Source organism: Hippocampus zosterae, chromosome 10 (assembly GCF_025434085.1).
Source record: "Hippocampus zosterae strain Florida chromosome 10, ASM2543408v3, whole genome shotgun sequence".
Lineage (NCBI taxonomy): Eukaryota > Metazoa > Chordata > Actinopteri > Syngnathiformes > Syngnathidae > Hippocampus > Hippocampus zosterae.
The window spans coordinates 10,323,803-10,344,212 of NC_067460.1; the positions used below are offsets into that span (position 1 = coordinate 10,323,803).

Consider the following 20,410-nt stretch of genomic DNA (forward strand, 5'->3'; position numbering starts at 1 on the left):
GTAATCATTAACCTTGAATTTTATGGCCGCAACACGTTCCAGAAAAGCTGGAACAGGTGGCAAAAAAGTGAGAAAATTGAGGAATGCTCATCAAATACCTGTTTGGAACATCCCACAGGTGAACGGGCTTACTGGGAACAGGTGGGTGGAAAGGCAGAAAGAAAGAAAGGCTTCACAAACACGTTTTTGTTAAAAGACTTTATAGTGACTCTATTGTACAGTGAAGAGAAGTGAGAGTCTAGCTCCATGGTGGAAATTTGCATAAAGAAATCTATGGCAGAGCAGCAACACAACAAATCACAGTTCAAATGTTCTCAACAAAAGGGCACAACACACGGATTACATTGCAACCAACCACAAGTGTGTGTCTCTGTTTTTGTGGCACTTCTCGTTTGTGTTAGTGGGGTGGAGGATCATACATTGTGTGTGTGTGTTTGTGAAAGTGTTTTTTTTTATTCCACTAATTGCACTTGAGGGTAAAGGAATGGGAATCGCAAGACCACATGGTTACATTTTCTTTTTTTTTTTTTTTTGCATTGTTAATAGGATGGAAACGATTCAGCCTTTTCACAACACAAACGGCAAAGGAAAAAGTTACACAAATTGTGTTCCAAACACCCAGCTCGGGAAGGACTACTACTGTGATGCTTTGCTATAACGCAGCGTTATACTGCAGCTAACAGTGTAAAGGGTGTAATTTAATTTTGTATGGTCATAACCATGATGAATACAATTCAGTTTGACCAACTTGATCGAGGACAGGCAATCAATTTATTGTATTAATACAGCCCAGGAAGCTTTTTTTTTTTATTATCAAGAATCTTGCAATATTTGCTGCATTCATTTAGATGTCCTTAAATTAATTAATTGGTTTTAATTAATAAACCTCATTCAATAGTTTGTTTAATTACATAACTATTCGTAACATTTACAATTGTCTATTTACTTTTTAAATTTGATAATTGGTCAATTGTTTTGCGTTTTTTGTTATTGTAAAGTGTCCTTGGGTGTGTATTATTATTATTATTATTATTATTGTAATATTAATAGGAAATATGATAAAAACTTTGAATTATACATTACCGTATATTTTTACACAAATGCCAATCTGTTTTTAAAATCAAATGAGCCTAAAAATCTACCCACCCCTCAACTAGACTGTAAGAAATAATCGTTACTTGAGTCACATTAATTGAATTCGATTTTTATCTTTAAAATGCACAAGGATGATATTAAACTCTTGTTATCAAAAATTTGCAATGCTGGACCTTGCACATATGAGTGTATTAAATAATACACAGGACACAATATCGGGGACTGCCGAGCTGGTTGCATCGAAGAGAATGACAATAGCGAATAAAAAAAAAAAAGACAACCAATAAGCACAAAATATATTAACGTAAAAAAAATATCAGGTCATCGAGGCTCAACATAAGTGAATTTACAAAGTCCACAATATACAGCAGATATGACATTATGGAGCAAATACAATAAAACATACAAAAGTGATTTGTAGCTGCAGCAGTGCAACCACCCCCAAAAAAACAACACCACAAAAGAGGAGTGATTAGTGCACGTTATCTCGAAGGAACATTCTGTCACAATGCAGCAGATTTTCAAACCTGAGTGCTGAAGAGAGCGGGTACGAGATGCGGCGGTAAAACCGGGATCGGGCATACAATCAAAGCTGAGCTCCGGTGTTTGCATAAAAGCCAATCCTGCTGTGTTTACCATTCGTGTGAGAAAGGGGAGGCAGCTTCAAAAAAGTTTCTTGAAAACCACCATGAGTGTAATGTGCATTCCAGGCCACTAGTAGGAAGCGATGTGACATCAAGACACTTTATCTAACAGCATCTTTTGAATGCAGTAGTGTCTTGACTTCGTACTTCAAAGTATTCATGCAACTAAAGTACCTAAATTGCTAAATTTTCAATCAAGCGGCAGCATATCTGAAGCTCAATCGCAACTCAAATGTTGGCCCGTAACACAAAGATGAATGAATGAATCAATCAAGCGACGACTCGTACCTGGAAATACTCTGAAATTGGGGCACTCTTCAGTCAACGTACCACTGAATATAAAGAGGTAAACAGAGTTTGAAATTCAATTCATTCCTGTTCCAAAATGCAAAAACATGTATCCTGCAATGAAAAGATTCCGCAATAAAGTCAATATGCCGATGCTGGCTTTATGACACTCTGTATCTTGTCTGGTCTCGCTCACAAAAGGTTTTCAGCATTTAGACCATGAATGCGCAACTCCAGTTCTCTAAAGCCGCTGTTTGGAGCTGATCTTTTGAATCGGTTGTGTTGGCATGGGTTGACATATAACTCAAGCAGGACAGCAGCACTCAATGACTTGCAAGTCAAACCAGCTAATGTGTCATTTTTTAAAAAGAGCCCTATTTACAAACACAAAAAAAACAGTGAAAGACTACTTTTTAATTGGTTATCAGTTACAAATGGTGTCACTAGGCGGGAACGTTGTTGGTTCTGTAGTGTCAGTCATAATGTGGCCGCGCACCTGCTGCGTCTCCTCGGCCGAACACACGCACACATGCGACAACACACAAAAACACGCTCACTCACATAGCCACACACTGAAGAACAAAAACACATTTGTTCACACACCGGCATGCTAACACATCCTCACGCACTCAAACATGCATCATAACACACCTACCTGCAGACACCCTCATATGACAACACACACGCACACGCACACGCGCACACACGCACACACACACACACACTAACAAACCCACATGACAACACACGCGACCATACACACGCGCCAACACACTTAACATACATCGGCCAAGGCGCTCACTCGCAACCACGCGCTAACACACACGCACACTAACGAACACAATGCCAAGAGTTACACAAACAGACACACACAAACACACGCGTGCATGAACACTCACTCCAACAATACGTACTACCACTCAGGTTTACACACACACACACGCACACACACACAAACACACACACACACACACACAGACACACACACAGACACACACACACACACACACACACGCACGCTAACAGACACACGCACTAACATACACAATAATGCGCTTGGACAAAGTCACTAACACACATGCAAACATATTAGCATACTGTACATGCGCGAAGAGACACTCACTCGCACATTGGCGCCGACACACACATATGCCAACACACGTACCAACAAAAACATGCAATGACACACATGCCAACACTCATCACCCATCATACAAACTAAGTAGCGTATTTAGCACCATGGCTCACTAGCGTGCATCTACAATCAAGAGGAGTGTGGTTGGTGCTTTTTACATTTTGTGCAAAATAAGAATGACATGATAAGCAGTAGTCATCATTTTACTGGCTTCTTGGGATTATTTACATTTGAGTACTGTCCTCAACTGCTCGTTGACAATCGTACAGTGAAAAAAAGCTTCACAGTGACAATCTGGCTGCTGTTCCAATGTGGAATTAAAAGGGGGGGGGGGGGGGGGGTTGAAATTTGTCGCACTGCTACACGTGGAGGCCAATTAAGTTGAAAATGTAGCATCTGATGTTACATTCACGCATTGTGTCACATTCAGTTTGTAACAAATACATGATCTAACTGTGATCATAAGTGTCCCAGGCTACAAGTAAAACACACTTGCCATTGGTCTGAGGAATCTTTTGAGCTCATTATTTTCTCATAAAAAAGTTTGAGAATATTTTCACTTTTGAGCTTACCAGTTTAACGCTTACCTATTTTACGTGTGCGTTGTAAAGCACAAGCTATTTTTTTTCTCCCCACAAAAGGGCCACACGGAATACCACGCTGTGCAAAAAGTGTATAATATTTGTTGCTCTGATGAGCTGACATACGTGCATCGTGATCTGGTCCTGATGGGTGAACACATAGCAACTTGATGAAGATGGGACCTTTTTTTTTTCTGCCGGACAGCTTGGTGCCATTTCGCAGCAACACGCCCTGGTGGATTCTTCAGACCGGATGCTTCCAAGTGGATTCCTCTGGGCACATGTCTCAGGGCGGACGTCTCCTAGGCAACTTCTCTAGGTTGATTTTTAGAGGTGGAATTGTCCAGGTGGATGTCTCTTGGAGGATTCCTCAAGGTGGATGTCTCCGCGTTGATCTTTCAAAGTGATTTGTCCTGCTTGATTCCTCTTGGAAGAATTCTCTGAGGGGACTCCTCCAGTTGGATGACACCAAGTCAATCTCTCCAAGGCTATTTCTAAAGTTTCATTTTTCCAGGTGGATTTTTCGGAGGATTCCTGCAAGTGAATGTCTCCGGATCGAGTTTTCCACCTGAATTTTCTTACAAAATTCGTTCAGTTGGATTCCTATGGGTGGGTGTCAGCAGCTCAATGTCTGAAGTTGTGTGCCTTTGGGGCCACGACGTGGTTGACTTGGGTTGGCCGACACCAGGCGGATCACTCAGGGTGGTCAATCCGGGGGACCAACTCGGTGCCGTTTTCTTTGGGTGGATGACTCCTGGTCTATTTCTCCCGGTCGACATCTTCGGGTAAATGTCCGTGTAGATTTCTTTCGGTGAATGTCTTTAGGTGGATTTCACCAGGTAGATTTGTGAATTTCAGACTGAAAGCAGAGCGGACATCCAGAGTCCTTCGGGTGGCTTTGTGGATGTCATTCTGAAGGCCTCCAGCAGGTAAGCATACAGCGAGTGAGGGGAACTCAGAAGACTACACAATAGACAGATGACTTGACAGTGTGACAAAGGGAACATAAACAACTCGGGGCAAAAAAAAAAAGAATTTTAGAAGAACTTGTCATCTATGCGGAAGTGTGGCCGCGTGACATCATCTGGGTTGATGAAGACCGAAATGGACTTCCCGGGGTTCTCCGTGACCAGTTGCTGGAGCTTCTTGGCCAAGCGGTCGTCCGGCTGATTCTCTCCGCCGGCATCCGACTGCGGCGATGGCAGGTTGCCGGTGCTGCCGCGCCACTGGAGCTCCACCGTCAACCTGTTGGCGGCCTTGGCATGCTCGATGGTGGTGCGCAGGTGCTCAGCCGGATCGGAGCGCACCGAGGACAGCTTGCGGGCATGCAGCACGGCGGTGTCATCTGAGAGGTGCTCCAGCATGTTGCACTGCGGGATAAAATAATTGGGGCACGTCTTGTTGACCAAGCAGTGCTGCAGGTCGTCGATCAGACCTAGCAGGAAGTGGGCGGAGAAGTCGTCCTGCGTCAGGTAGTTGGCGGGCAGCCGGTCGCAGGCCCACAGCATGACGCTGCGCAGGTGGTAGGGGCTCACCGCCTTGGGGCGTGACAGCAGCTTGACGATGATGGCCTTACACGCCTGGTAAGCTTGCATGAGGCCAGGCGAGATGCACTTCTTCAGTTGCACCTCGCTGCGGGCGAACGACAGCCGCCACTCATTCTCCCGTCGGCCCTTATGCGAGCAAGCTGGGACCAAGTAGAAGCCGCTGATAACCTCCTCCTCTGTGATCTTACCATCCCAGAAGTGGTTCTCCATCAGCCAGCTCTGGGCCACGGCCGGCCAGCCTTTGAAGGACACCACAGGCACAACGTCGTAGAGCATGCGGCTGCTGCCAACACCTAGAATGACCGACACCACGGTGCCGTTGCGCTCCACCTTTTCCACGCGGGGAACACCCCTCTGCGGCTTCTTCTGCACCTGTATGGGCGGGAGCGTTTTATGACAATTGGAAGTATACCTCTAGGGTCAGTGCTTCGCCCAAAGCTTCATATAAGATTACAAGAATTTTTTTTATACTACTACAAAAGCAACAGGGTTTTATTTCAAGCAAAAGTCATATTACAAGAAAAAACGGCATACATTTCAAAATTCTTTTTACTATTACATGAATAATTTCTGATTCCCCCGCCACCCAAAAAAGTAAAAATCCAATCTTACACAAATCAAATTACTGGTATACATATTTTTACATTAAAGCCCCTCAACAGTTTCTCTTGCACCTGTACAGGTACAAGTACTCAACAGTTGGAAATACAGAATTTAGAATTATTTTTATGTCAAAACTCTTGCGCCTCTGTGGTCTGTTTTCTCATATCACTTATTAACAATTAATACGGTGAAGCCCTGCATATTTGCTGTTCACTAGTCACTCAAGGTGCAACAATTAGTCAACAACTAATCGTTCATCAAAGTGACACTCGGATAATGGTCCCTCCAGGGATAACAGTTGAATTTCCGCCTCCAACAGTTCTACATGAAAGGACACTGATTATCTTTGTATTGAATCAAAATAAAACATTTGTAAACATCTGCTTTTAATTTGGAAAAAAAAATCTAAATTTATCAACTAAAAAAAAATTAATCGACAGATTAATCAATTCTGGAAAAAATCATCGGTTGCAGCCCTACTATTCACAAACTATCCGTTCTTACATACTGAGAAACCTATCCACTTATTTTGGAAAAAATAACATTTAAAGTCCTTGGTGTAATGTTTTGGGTTTTTTTTGAAGATGTAATGAGTTGTTTCTTTATTCTGTTATGATACAATAAAACAAAAACACACCTCCAGAAGCACCAGCGAGACGGCCTGGTAGAACCAGTCAGCCACCAACGTCGGCGAGAAGAAGTAGTTTGCAGCTCCGCTGATGTGTTCCACCACCGTGCAGCAGTCCTTCCACTTGCTGATGGTGCCCTCGTCAAAGAGGCGGAGGCTGAGCCAGGAGTGTCCCAGTGCTGAGTGTCTCATGTCCAGCGTAACTGGCTGATTGCGGTCATGCAGCTTGAGTGCCGGCACCAGCAGCGTGAAGTCCATGTCGTAGTCGGCACCGCGTGCGTACACGCTCAGCTCATCCGGGTCCATGTCCACCACACCCTCGCGCACACCGCCCGACAGCAGCAGGTACTCGTTGGCCACAGGCAGCTTCTGGTCCAGCTTTTGGACCATTCCTGGAGGACCCAGCAGGACACACAGAACATAAGATTGAAGAAAGCAAATACACTACAAATGTGGCATGCCATCAGTGCCTTCAAAGCCATCTCTGCAGGGACAAACACGATCAGAAGCACAGACCTACATTTACAACGGAATTAAAGTGGTAATCATTTATTTCCAACAGTCTTTTGTATTCATCTCATAGTGCGTGTCTTTTTATTTTTTCCCCCCAGTCAGATTTCAGCTTCGATGTGTTGCCATGGACATATTTCATCCAATGCCTTCAGGACCTCGTGAACAGCGTATGTATTTGCGTGTGTGTATTTAAAATGTGTGTGCGTTTATGTTTGGGTATTAACGTCCATTTATTTTTATTTGTAATTTGTGTTCATGTGTTTATTTATGGATACATTTCTATATGTGTAGTAGTCTCCTTACCCAGCATAGAAAAGATGAAGTCCTTGGCCGTGTGTATCTCCAGGGCCCGTTGGTCGTCGTACTCGCGCTGGTCGTGCTTGCTGAACTCCTGGATGAGCCGGTTCAGATCCTCCATACGGGATGCTGACCTGAAGTCCAACTCGGGGCCGACGCCGCTGCTGCCGTGGGGCAGTCTGCCGGCGGCGGCCATGGTGGGGCTGTTCCCGAGGCTTCCAGCCGAGCCGGCACGACTGGAGAGAGCAGGAGCGGCCATGATTCCTCCTCCACAGCGGTTTCAGCGGTCCTTCACACTTTGCTGATGCCGAGGATGGTGAGCCGAAACGGTCGTAAACGAACCGAACCAACACCAGCGGAACGCATCAAAAATCACATCCACATCAGCTAACACAACAACCGGAAATAAGAGCTGCACTTCCGCTACTAGGCCTTCACAATTAACCTCATGCTTCATCGCGTATCCAGTTCATGAAAACTGTGTAACGTGAAATAAAACAACTGATATAACCAAACATTAATATAACGTCACAGTCCAACTAATTTCACATACCAGATTTAAAAAAGAACTCTGTGAGTGTTTATTGTGAAGGTTTTGGCAGATGTGGCAAAAAACTCGCAAAAGTAGACGTCCTTAAGCTAAGTTAAAAATGTCTCAAATGTAATCAAGTTTTTTTTTTTAAATTCTACAATAAATTGTATTGATTATTCGTATGGAATGAGACTATTATGATCAAATAAAAAAGCAGAAAGTATAAATTCGAAAATGTAGACAGTCCAAGTAAAGAGTCATCAGTAAAAGAAATACTCAAGTAGAGTACAGACAAATGGAAAATCAACTGAAGCAAAGTAATTAAAAAAAACATTTTACTCCTATTTATTGTTTTGTTCGTACGACTGATTATGCGTTGTCCTTCCGGCTTATTCAACCAACAGCCTCCAGTTGCTCTTGACAGTTCTGCGCTCCCCGACCCGGAAGTAAACTGTTGCTCCAACATGGCGGCATGGAGGAGCTACGGCGTTTTACTTTTCCGGACCAGCGAGGACGTTCTCGGGAGCGTAAGGGGAGGCAGGTGGGAGACTTAGCCGAAGGGAGGGAAACCTGGCTGGTTGTCAAACAAGCGAACCCCCGCTGCTCTAAGTTAGCAATGTTAGCATAATAAAACAGTGGAATTGAAACTGGCGCTGGCCATTCGGTAATTTATAGATTCTTTGCGAGATAGCCGTGTTTGTAAAGTTACTTTGATATGTCTGTGTAGTTTATTAATTGTGTAAATGCTACAAAGAGCGTGTATATAATTTTTTAAAATTATTTTGGCATTATTTGCCGTTCTCCTACTGCCACACTTTTCTACCCATTCAAACCATTACAACTTAAAAATATTCACCCCATGGCAACCATTTTCCATCATCTTACTTTCAAAAGTCCTACTTTTGCCATAGTTCGACACTTTCCAAGAAAATTGTTGTTTTTGAAGAATGGAGACGTTTTTAAAATATGACTCATAATGTCAAATTTCTTAACCTAACCGATTTAAACCAGTCCAACTTGAAACTGTTCATAATTCAGGACATCTTGGGAACAATATATCACATTCCGCAAATTTTCTCAATGGAATTCCCAAGATAAGAGATATTTTGTATATCGACTTTGCCTTTCCTAATTTCTTGACAGGTTCAACGCATCCAACAGTCATTAGTTAAGTTTTGTTGTTCTACGTGTGTTTAGCAGGTGGACTCACAACTTGCAGCAGCGTTGCGCCTTCCGCAAAGTCGCCAAGAAGCCTGAAAGCAAAAAAGTTGAGGATGAGCTTGGACACTTCGACTCTTCAGAAGTGGCTTCCCACCGGCGGACGTCCAACCCTCACTGGGAATTGCCTCCTCCTTCATCACCGAGCTCGCCGCGAGCATTTGGCCGGCTGGTGCGCCCGTTGCTTTTCACCGTGGGGGTAGGTTGTGTCGTAGACACATGCAGAGTGGTTCTTTAAGATAATAGTGGCAGAAGGTTTTTTTTTTTGTTGTTGTTTGTTGTGGTTTTTTTGTGTATGATATGAGCCAATGTTCATTTTTTTCTTTGCTTAGACATGAGCAGACTTTGCGTAAGCAAAAGGGTGAGGAAAGTTTTGAGATGCGAGCACTGTCTGGTGGCAGGAAATTCAACTCCCTCAACAACAAGCAGCAGTTTGGGAAAAAGTGAACAGTTCTTTAAAAAATAAAAAAGGCATCAAGATCTTTACTGCCACTCCCAATACACATAGGAGGCAAATATTCTTTCTCTTCTGAAAATAATGTTAACTATTACTGCACCTTAGTGAGATGAAGTGGCCATCACCATATACTGTACATTGGACCGCCACTATTTATACAGGCCAGGGACAAAGTTCACCTGCGAATCGTGAAAATCGGTGTATAATTTATTCCCATGATGGGGGGAAAATTTTTTTTACCCAAAACTTATTGGAAAAAAAGACGATAAAATGCCAGTAAGTGTCCCCCATAAAAACATTTAATACAACTTTAATAACCGATTGATGGGATAGTTTTTCAAATTATATGTAATTAATAAAATAACATTTTTGGTCCCTCAACACTTACAACTATAAACATAAATTACAGAGCATTTGACTGTTTTCCAGTACTTTGCCTTTTAGTATTTGTTTAACTTTACAACAGAGGGGAAATTTAGCAAAACTAAGCCACTTTTATTTATTTATTTATTTATTTTATTTTAAATAGCTAATATCGGCAGAGCAATACAGGACATACATTCCTTCAAACGACGCATGTGCATGTGCTGACTTCCTGTCAGTTTACAGGCTGCTCCTTCGGCTCGGCGGCCATCTGGCAGTACGAGTCGCTCAAGTCCCGCGTGCAGGGCTACTTTGACGAACTGCGAGCCGATTGGCTGGAGAGGGTGCGGCCGCAGAAGCGAGGGGACATCCGCAAGGAGGTGTGCAGATTGACTGACATCCGTGCCCCGCTCACACATGCTTTGATCTTATCTCTGATTGGTTGATTGTGTCTCAGGTCAATCAATGGTGGAACAGTTTGAGTGAGGGCCAGAGGACGGTCACAGGTGAGCTGACTGGCAGGTGCTATCCATTCATTCATCTGTCTCCCCACACAGTTGTGGCTGTGTATTCTCGTGCCTGTCTGTTTATTCTCTCAGCTGTCTTTCCATTCGCTGGACTGTCCGCCCATTCTCTTGTCCATCTAGTAGGCACGCTTTGATGGTTTACTTCATTTATAAAAAGTCAAAGTGTCAGTTACAGCTACAACTGTCCTTCACCGGTAATGAGCATTTGTTTTTGTTTTTTGAGGGTCTTCCAAAGCAGGCAAAGTCCAGCTGCAATATGATTGGCTGTTTGAGATCACTAAACAAGCTGCCTTTTTGAAGATCATTGAAGAGGCCAGAGGCTTCCCCCCGCTCCCCCCCCCCTTCCCTCCTCGGCTGAGCAGAGACGGGAGTGTTGAGCAGTTGCACACAGGCGGGGGGTGGAGGTATTGGTGCCAGTGGGTACTAGTGAGCCCCAAGGACAACATCAACAGCATTTAAGTCTGTTGTAAAAAAATAGCTCACCAGTGGGAGAAAGAAAAGATGACATTTTGGAGTGGCAATTTTAATGACCGTGATACAATGATAGTTTTGCTTATGATTAACTTACTGCCAGAATCTAATATCGGCTTTTTTTCTTCTTTTTTGTCCGGTCACTCCATCTACCGGTTCTTCTCTCTTCTCTTAACTTTCTCTCCACTTGCTCAACCGTTTATTCTCCTACTTGTCTATCTGTACCTTCACTCATCCGTTTGTCCATTTGCTCGTCATGTCTTTTTAAAGTACGATATGATTTCCACTGTGTCACGTTTGTTTCTCAGCCATTCTGGCCGCGAACGTGGTTGTGTTCTGCTGCTGGCGAGTTCCGTGGCTGCAGCGCTCCATGTTCAAGTACTTCACAGCAGACCCCGTTTCCAGTCAGACAAACATCATTTTTGGCACTTTTATAATGACAATCAAATTCTTATTTTTGTTAATATATTGTGCGCATGTTTGACTCCAGAGACATTGTGTTCTCCGATGCTGCTGTCCACCTTCAGCCATGTGTCCTTCTTCCATATGGCCGCCAACATGTATGTCCTGTGGAGCTTCTCCACCAGCGCCGTCTCCATGCTGGGAAGGGAACAATTTCTGGCTGTCTATTTGTCGGCTGGTAATAATGCAACACGCACTCACAGACCCATATCGTACACATTCACGCTGACCAACACATCCACACGTAGACTCGGAGAGGGACACAGAGACACAAACACACTCATTGTCAAGTCAAGTCAAGTCAAGTCAACAGTATTTATAGAGCACTTTCAAACAGCCATCGCTGCATACAAAGTGCTGTACATGGAGCGATTTAACATATACAATAAACAGTAAGACGAATCAGTAATAAGTAATAAGTAATAAGGCGGTAGAAAGCACCAAGCAGTAAAATCAAGAGCAAATCTAAGTCATGCTGAGTCAAACGCCAAAGAATACAAGTGAGTTTTGAGGAGGGCTTTAAAGATGGGCAGCGAGGAGGCTTGCCGAATGTTCAGTGGGAGGTCATTCCAGAGAGATGGACCAGCAACAGAAAAGGCTCGATCCCCTCTGAGCCTCAGTTTAGTTCTTGGTACGTCTAGCAAAGACTGGTCCACAGACCTGAGGCGCCGGGCAGGGGTGTAGGGGCGTATGAGCTCAGAGAGGTAAGGTGGCGCGAGATTATTCAGAGATTTGAAAACAAAGAGGAGGATCTTAAAAATAATTCTAAAATGAATGGGGAGCCAGTGAAGGGATGCCAAAGTAGGAGTTATATGCTCCCTCTTACGAGTACCAGTCAAGAGGCGAGCAGCGGCATTCTGTACCAGCTGAAGGCGCTTGATGGAGGACTGGCTGACTCCAAAGTACAGGGCGTTGCAGTAATCGAGCCGGGATGTGACAAAGGCATGAATTACTGTCTCAAAGTGTTCATGTGAGAGGAAAGGTTTTATTTTGGCCAGCTGTCTAAGGTGAAAGAAGCTGGATTTAACAACGGCACCAATTTGCCGATCGAGTTTGAAATCACTGTCCAGTTTAAGTCCCAAGTTTGAGACCGTTGATTTCAGATAAGGAGATAGGGGGCCCAAGTCTACAGGATGGAATGTACAAGGTCCACTGGGGCCAAACAATATCACCTCTGTCTTCTTTTCGTTGAACTTCAAGAAATTTTGTACCATCCAGGTTTTGATTTCTTCCAGACAGGATAGGAGTGGCCTTAATGAGAAGGCGTCTTTCTTGCTCAGTGGGACATAGATCTGGCAGTCATCTGCATGAAGTCCATATACACGCATAGGCAGATAAATATGGACATAGACGCAGACAAGAACACACATGCACGCACGCACGCACGCACACACACCACACACACACAGACACACACACACACAGCTACATATATAGAACAGACAGACAGATGCAAGACAAACACCAAAGTAACTGAAACTAGTTCTCACATTCCTAAAACAAACTTTAATTATAGCGAAAATGTCCTTTCTGTTACTATCATACATGGGCTTCTGGGATTCACTTTAAGTGTATTTGTCTGGCTTTATCTGCGTACAGAAAAAGGAAAGGTCAAACAGTCGTTTATAAATTAAGAATAGCAGTTTACTTTTTTTTTACACGGCACTAAGTGACCTTTTTTTCTTAACTCTTGCATATATTTAAAATAAAAGCTAAGGTTCGTGCAAATTAAAATGAAGTATTAAACAGTGTGCCCTAAAGTTAACTACATTTAAAAACCAAGTCAAAACTAAATAAAAATGAAACATAATTAAACAAATCTAAAATTATAACCCGGAAAGGCATGCTTATTGAGAATAAAACACTGTGAAAGATACAAAAAGATACACAAACTTACATGCAAGTGTACATATTCCCATGAAGGCAGACACACTGAGACAGACAGACACACACACATGCATACAGTCATGCACACAATCATACTGCCAGATGGTCATAAATAGATACACACTGAAAGTACACACAGGTTTACATCCAAATACACACCTGCACAGGCAGACAAAGATAAGCATGTACACAGATAGATAGACACACATGTACACAAACACACACACAAAAGCGCAGACACATGCTCATTTGTGCTGATCTGGGTCTCTGTGTGTGTGTGTGTGTGTGTGTGTGTGTGTGTGTGTGTGTGTCCCTGCTCGCTCAGGCGTGATTTCCACCTTCTTCAGCTACGTGTGCAAAATGGCCACCGGGAGGTTTGGTCCCTCTCTGGGAGCGGTGAGCAACTTCCTGCGTCATGAAGCGTCATCATCACCACATAATCAGTCCAATGTCATGGTACTGTGCAGTATTTGCTGAATATGAAATGTGATGTGCGTGTTTTTAGTCGGGAGCCATCATGACCATCCTTGCTGCCGTTTGCACCAAAATGCCAGAAGCCAAACTGGCCATCATCTTCCTCCCGATGTTCACTTTTAGTGCGGCCAACGTAAGACTATCCTGTATATTCACGCAGCTGTCTGTCCATTGAGAAAGCTCTGTCTATCCATGTGTACATTCACTCGTCTCTCTCTCTCTCTTTGTCTCTGCGCAGGCACTGAAGGCGATTGTTGCCATGGATACGGCAGGTCTGGTGCTGGGATGGCGCTTTTTCGACCACGCGGCTCATCTGGGTGGCGCCATGTTTGGCATGTAAGTTGGAAGCGGGTCAGGCCGCAGTACAGCTCCAATCCACACAAGGGTACCGACAGAGTTGAAATGAGTTGAGGAGCTTCATCCTCCCTTTTCCCACTTCATAGCAGGCAAAAACTGTACACCATTCGTGTTAAGAAATAGCAGCGTTATGAATTGTTATATATTGTAGGACTGTAATTTGTTCGGCAGATGAACAGTTAACAGTTGTTTGAATGCATTCGATTTGTATTCTGCTTCCTCCCCCAGTTGGTACATCCTCTTTGGACACGAGCTGATTTGGAAGAACCGCGAGCCTTTTGTCAAGTTTTGGCATGAGCTACGGACTGGTCGGGGTGGCGGAAACGGGGGCGAGCGAGGAGGTTCCACGTAGGACGTTTAAATGGACTCGAGTGAATAACTCTTTCTCCCAACTTGATCAATACTTGTTGTAAACTTGATAAATAATTGCTGTACAGATCAGCCATTTGGCCTACTTCCCATGAACATCTCCAAGCGTATTTCTTACTGTATTATTGAAGTCTTGAAAATGATGTTTCATCACATGATTAGAAATGTTGATCTTTTTATTCTTTCCCCGATTGTCTTGACAAAGTGCAAGCCAAGACACTAAGCTGATTCAATTTGGGTGGAGAATTACCTTGACTCAATCAGTAACAAGGTCAGAAAAAAACACTTCAAGTCACATGTCAAATTGAAACCCTGGATGAGGGCTTTCTAGCAATGTCATTATTTTGATAATACGCTCTTAAAAATGACACAATGGCGCCCATTTTTAATTTAAATGTTACAAATATAAGTTGGTAGCATTTGCTGCACTGACTTGTTTATACTGACAAGTCAGTACAAAACCATGTTTAGTGACATGGTGTGGCACTTTGGCAAGATTCCCACTTTCACAGTTTAGGTGACGTAAACAGACCTGTTGCTTTAATATGTTTTATTTACCGGTATTTATGTGACACCAATAAAGGTCTATCTAAAACCTCCAGCAGGGAGCATTTGGATTGGATTTGCAACAAACCACATCAAGACCTGTTCAACCAACAAATCCCAGGGTGATAGAGTTCTGTAATTAATTTAGCCTCATATTAGGTCAAAAAAAGGAAAGACTGCTTTTTAAGAATAATAAGAATAAGAAAACCTTTATTAGTCTCACAATGGAGAAATTCCCAATTCACAGCAGCAAAGTTATGAAAGTAAGAAGTAGAACAACAAAATATAGGAGCTGCTGGAAAGGCAGCCACTCTCGCGGCGCCATTTTGAAGTCAAAATAACAAAAATAACATAAGACAACACATAGGACACAGACAGTCGTTCAATCTTCACCAATTTTCTGCATACACTTTGTTGTCTGAAGCAGTTCTAGATGAAAGACATTTAACATGACAAATTAGCATTAAATAAATTATTTATCGTGTCCGATAAACTTTGGAGTGATTTTGGTGAATTTTTTTTAACTTTGAATTTAGATGGGTCCACTTTGACTGACAGCAGATGACCTGCAAACAAGAGCTGTTTGACAGTCTGAAGTCCACAAACTGGCTCTCTTACAGACAAAGTGTTTTTAAATGAAAATGGAAAAGCCCAACTTCACTAATCAGCTTGAATCAAGTTCCTCGATAGCATTTAATTGGTTTCCCCTCAAGTAAATGTTAATGATGTTTGTTTGAGCCTCTTGCTGAGTTTTAAGGTGAAACTGCGATTTTGGCGGGGACGAATGTTTTAGAGGGTCGGCCTTCTGAAGAGTTCGTCGACCCGAAACGGTTCAGAGCGCTCAATGCCTCACATCGGCTTTCACATCACACAAGTGAACTGAAAGCACCAGTGTGGACGTTAATAAACCACAACTCCTTAACACCCTCTTTCCACAGACTTGAGCAGACGGTAAGAACTCCACCGTTTGGGTCGCCTTGTTGTTTTTGAGGTCAAAACCAAATAGTTTTTGTCTAGAAACTAAGTAGACTACGGTGATGTCCTCTCAGGCTTAACATTTTTACATTTCATTCTTTTTCTTTTTTTCACCCCATCTTACTGCATTCTGAGACACTTTATTTACCAAGAAGATCTTGAGTGAATATGTTTTTATTATTGTGTGGAAAAACCTTTCACAGAACCATGGGAGAATACAATTTTGTTCTGCGTCTTTCAATGACAGATTTTTATTAAATGAATCTGTTCTAGGCAGTGCTTTTGTTGCACAAGAGGTTTTGTCAAGCTCTGGGCTTTGATGGAATTCCAGCCAAAATTTGTAGTAATGGTTTGTCTTTGGAGGACCCCTGGAAATGGCCAAAATGAGCCTGAAATGACTACCAGTTCTTCCAACCAAAATACCAGACTTTGTCTTTTTCCAGGCATGGCTTCTTGACAGTCTTTTTTTTAGGTCTACTCATGCTAGAAACATCTAACAAGTTTTATGTGATGTCAATTTTTTATTTTTGTGTGTGTGTGTAACGCTGTTCTCCCGCGACTCATTACACTTTCCCACCACGTTATGGCCACACTGAATGACAAAAAGTCAATTGTTGTAAACAAATTTCTTTCATTCAACTGTCTGGTGTAAATATTACAAATTTGGTTGCAGTTGGACAAAATCTCTGGGACAGGTTTGTTTTTAAAGGGCAACTGGAATGGACAAAATTACCTTAAAGTGGCGGCTTTGAACCAAAATGGCAAACTTAGGCATGCTTTTGTGGACTTTTTTTGTAGGTCTATTAAGCGGAGACATGTCGACCAAATTTTATGTTGCAAAGTCAAACCGTCTCCAGGGGTTATGTTTTCAAAACATCTGAAGGACCCTTGCAAATGACCAAAAACAATCCTAAAATGGTGGATTCAAACCAGAACAGCTAATTTTTTTCAGGTATGGCTTCTTGAACTTTTTTGTGGGTCAATTCGTGATAGACATCACACAAATTTCATGTTTTTCATGCATTTTTTTTTACTTGGAGGTGTTTCTAAAACTCATCAGACTTTTTTCATGCATAGCATTTTGAGATTAATCAAGTTACTCACTCAAACTGGTTTTGTGGGATTATTTTTTTTTTTTTTTGCGGCCACACTCCCATAACAACACACGATCTCATTTGTTTTTTTAATAGATTAGTCGGAACTGAGCCAGAGAGAGATGCTTTAAACCATAAGATTGGTGACTTTTTATGTCCTTTCAGCTTCTTGAAACTTTTTGTGGATCTACGAATGACAAATGTGCCCCCCAAATTTCCCATTGCTAAGTCAAACTGAAATTTGCTTCATGTTTGTGGGTACAGCGCATCATGTCGATGGGCCTGCAGATTTGCGGCCTGGTTGCGGGCGTGCTTTCGTGGTGTCTTCAGTCCAGCTGCACATCGTCGCAGCTATGGAAGGTTCGGAGTCAGGCGGAGTCTTTGAGTAGCAGCCAGTGGCAGTTTGAGGGCCTCTGGATGAGCTGTGCGGCCACCTCGCTGGGAACGCTGCAGTGTCACAAGTTCAAGACGCTCCTCGGCCTGCCAGGTCAGTGGGACATCATCAGACACTGCTGTATGTCCACAGTGTTGAAACACTGTGAAACGTAACTTTGTTACTTTATCAATGTCTTGATTTTAAAAAGAATTTACAGTAGTTACCGTATCTTCCTCATTATAAGGCCCACCTAAAAGCATTCAATTTTCTCAAAAGCTAACAGTGCGCCGTATAATCTGATGCGCCTTATATATGGATCAAATTTCTGAATTCTTGGAGATGTATTTTAAATGTTAAATAAAGTGCTTTGTTGCAGCTGCAGCGGCCGTAAAAGCTCTCTGTAAATAAGCTGTATTGTATTGTATTCCTGTAGTGTAGCTCCAGCTAGTGGATGCATAAAGCAACTGCAGCTACTATTATAGTTTCTATTCTCTGGTGCGCCCTATATACAGTATGAAAGCAGTTTTAAAATTCAATGGTGTGACTTATACTACGAAGCGCGGGAAATAAGGTGCTTTACTGATTAGTTGATTTTTGAATAGCCAAGTCTGAACATACAATAAATTATATATATTTTTTTAAATATATGTATCCATCCTCTGAACCGCGGATCATCATATAGGGTCAAAATAAAGGTTGTCTTTTTCAACCTGACATATTTGTTCATACTGTAATGGTAAAACTCAACATTTATAACATACACTGTTGATGAATATATATATACTACATTCAGGGACCGCCTGCATTATCTGGAGCCCTGCAATGTAATTTATTTTTTAATCTAGATAAAACTGTCCACTGTCGAGAGTGTACAGCCAACTTTAATGTTTTCATCTTTAGCTGTCACAAAGTCAACATAAGTATTGTATTTCCATCTTGAAAATTTACATCTGACACACTGGTTTCGACACCGTTTGGAGTGTCACATGTTTTTCACACATACATCCAACACTATAGTTTGTCCACATGTATATCTGACACGACAACTTGTTAACATGTACAAGGATGTTTGTAACATGTACATCAGACACTACAATATGCCCATGCGTGTATGTGTTTGGTCAGTGCATGTGCAGGTGTGTCGTGCTCTGATGATGTCATCTCTGGTGGTGGGCCTGGCCGCAATCATCGTGTCCATTTTGGGTCTGAAGTGCAGTAAAGTGGGAGGAGGCTCCGAGCAAGTTAAAAGACAATTTCTCCTGAGTGGAGGCGTCATGCTCATCCTGTCAGGTGAAGGGACGCTCAGGACAAACATCGGCACGCAATTTCGATGACGCCCAACAAATGACAACATGCCAGTCTGTCTGTCTGTCTGTCTGTCTGTCTGTCTGTCTGTCTGTCTGTCTGTCTGTCTGTCTGTCTGTCTGTCTTCTTACCGGCCTGTCTGTCCAGGAGTGTCCACTCTTATCGCGGTGTCTTGGTATGCTGGCAGAGTCATCCATGATTTCTACAATCCTCTATACAATGGAGTCAGGTGACCGTCATGATTATGATGATGACGATAGTCATTAATATGATATGATGAAAGTGACAATAATCATATTTACGGTGATGATGACAATGATAATCAGCATGATTATTATCATGTTATGATGATGATCCTAACTTTGAAGATTGTGACAGTGATAACAGTCATGATGACAACAACCATGATGATAATGGCTACAATGCTATAAAGACGACAATCATGTTGATGTGATGATGGCGTTGACAACATGCATAATGATGGTGACTTTATTTGATGATGATGATGCCGAGAATTATGCTAACAATCACAGCAACAATGGCAATTGGGATGATGATATTGATGACAAGGACTACTGAGAATTGTAGTGATGATGACCACAATGATGATCACGATGATGACGACGACAATCATAATTATGGTGGTGACACAACAATAATTAATCAGGACGATAACAATCATGATTCTGATGACATTGACATGATGATGATTATGATAGTGATTGTAATGCTGATGATAACAACAATCAGAATTAGAATATGGGGATGAAGACAATGTCAATAATAATTCTGATCACGATGAAGATAATACGATTATGAAACGACAATCATCATTATGATTAAGACTGATACTGTGAATCATGTGACGACAAGGACACACTGACAGTCATGATAAAGATGACAATCATGAAGAAGATGAGAACACTAGTCATTTCAAACTGATGACATGATGACGACAATGTCAGTAATGATGATGAGGAGGAGGGGAGGTGGAGAAGGAGGATGAAGAAGACGCATGAATGCATTGCAGGTTCGAGCTGGGCACTGGTCTGTATCTGGGCTGGGCAGCTTCCGGTCTGGCGCTCCTGGGAGGTGCAATGTTGTGTTGCTCCGGCAGAGGGAGCGCTTCCCCCTCATCCTTCCCACCTGCACGGTATGCATCAATGAAATCCATTCTGCAGTACACCCTTCTGCACTCACAGGGTGCAATGACATACCGCTCATTACTTTTCCGTTTTTTTGTCTTTAAACATTTTTAAATGTGTTTATTTTAATTTTTTGTTCTTATTTACATTCGTACAAGTGATTCAACATGATAATTGTTTCCCTCCCAGACATTTTTCATACAACTACTCCAAAAGCGGTCAAGGTCATAACATGAACATCTACAGAGCAGCACAAGCTTCAGAAGGCTCCAGCAGCACCAAAGCTTATGTGTGAGCCGGTCGCTGGCGCATCATCACATTTCCACCTGGAATCATCACCATTGCATGTTTTTGTCACCATTTTACTATCTGAGTTCTGTTTCACGTTAAGTCATGATATAGGAAGGGATCACGCACCTTTTTGGGTGAAAATAAAAATGATGACTAACAACTATTGAATTTTATCCTAATTTGTTGAGTATTAAAGATGTCTAGGGCGGCCCGGTAGTCCAGTGGTTAGC

The 20,410-nt window shown here is 42.5% G+C and overlaps 3 protein-coding genes across 5 annotated transcripts; 2 read left to right on the forward strand and 1 right to left on the reverse strand.

Moving 5' to 3' along the window:
• Positions 1 to 512: 512 nt before the first annotated feature.
• LOC127608491 (nucleotidyltransferase MB21D2) lies at positions 513 to 7,756 on the reverse strand. Its single transcript, XM_052077599.1, has 3 exons — positions 7,338 to 7,756; positions 6,531 to 6,913; positions 513 to 5,662 (listed from the first exon to the last, which is right to left on the reverse strand). Exons 1-3 carry the CDS (start codon positions 7,588 to 7,590, stop codon positions 4,781 to 4,783), a joined length of 1,518 nt encoding a protein of 505 aa, XP_051933559.1. The 5' UTR covers positions 7,591 to 7,756; the 3' UTR covers positions 513 to 4,780.
• A 491-nt stretch (positions 7,757 to 8,247) lies between these two features.
• LOC127608502 (presenilins-associated rhomboid-like protein, mitochondrial) lies at positions 8,248 to 15,047 on the forward strand. Of its 3 annotated transcripts, none has more exons than XM_052077617.1 (10): positions 8,248 to 8,404; positions 9,061 to 9,280; positions 10,141 to 10,281; positions 10,359 to 10,407; positions 11,208 to 11,303; positions 11,390 to 11,539; positions 13,574 to 13,644; positions 13,754 to 13,855; positions 13,961 to 14,058; positions 14,308 to 15,047. In XM_052077617.1, exons 1-10 carry the CDS (start codon positions 8,328 to 8,330, stop codon positions 14,429 to 14,431), a joined length of 1,128 nt encoding a protein of 375 aa, XP_051933577.1. In that variant the 5' UTR covers positions 8,248 to 8,327; the 3' UTR covers positions 14,432 to 15,047. The 3 variants fall into 3 exon arrangements, with proteins under 3 accessions (XP_051933577.1, XP_051933579.1, XP_051933578.1); XM_052077618.1 differs by having other exon boundaries at positions 8,277 to 8,404; positions 9,064 to 9,280; XM_052077619.1 differs by lacking the exon at positions 11,208 to 11,303.
• Positions 15,048 to 15,712: 665 nt separating this feature from the next.
• Positions 15,713 to 20,377, forward strand: LOC127608503 (claudin-7-like). The gene is made up of 6 exons (XM_052077620.1): positions 15,713 to 15,945; positions 17,328 to 17,550; positions 18,565 to 18,729; positions 18,892 to 18,973; positions 19,775 to 19,897; positions 20,079 to 20,377. The coding sequence occupies exons 2-6, from the start codon at positions 17,334 to 17,336 to the stop codon at positions 20,182 to 20,184; spliced, it is 693 nt and encodes a 230-aa protein (XP_051933580.1). The 5' UTR covers positions 15,713 to 15,945; positions 17,328 to 17,333; the 3' UTR covers positions 20,185 to 20,377.
• Positions 20,378 to 20,410: the final 33 nt, after the last annotated feature.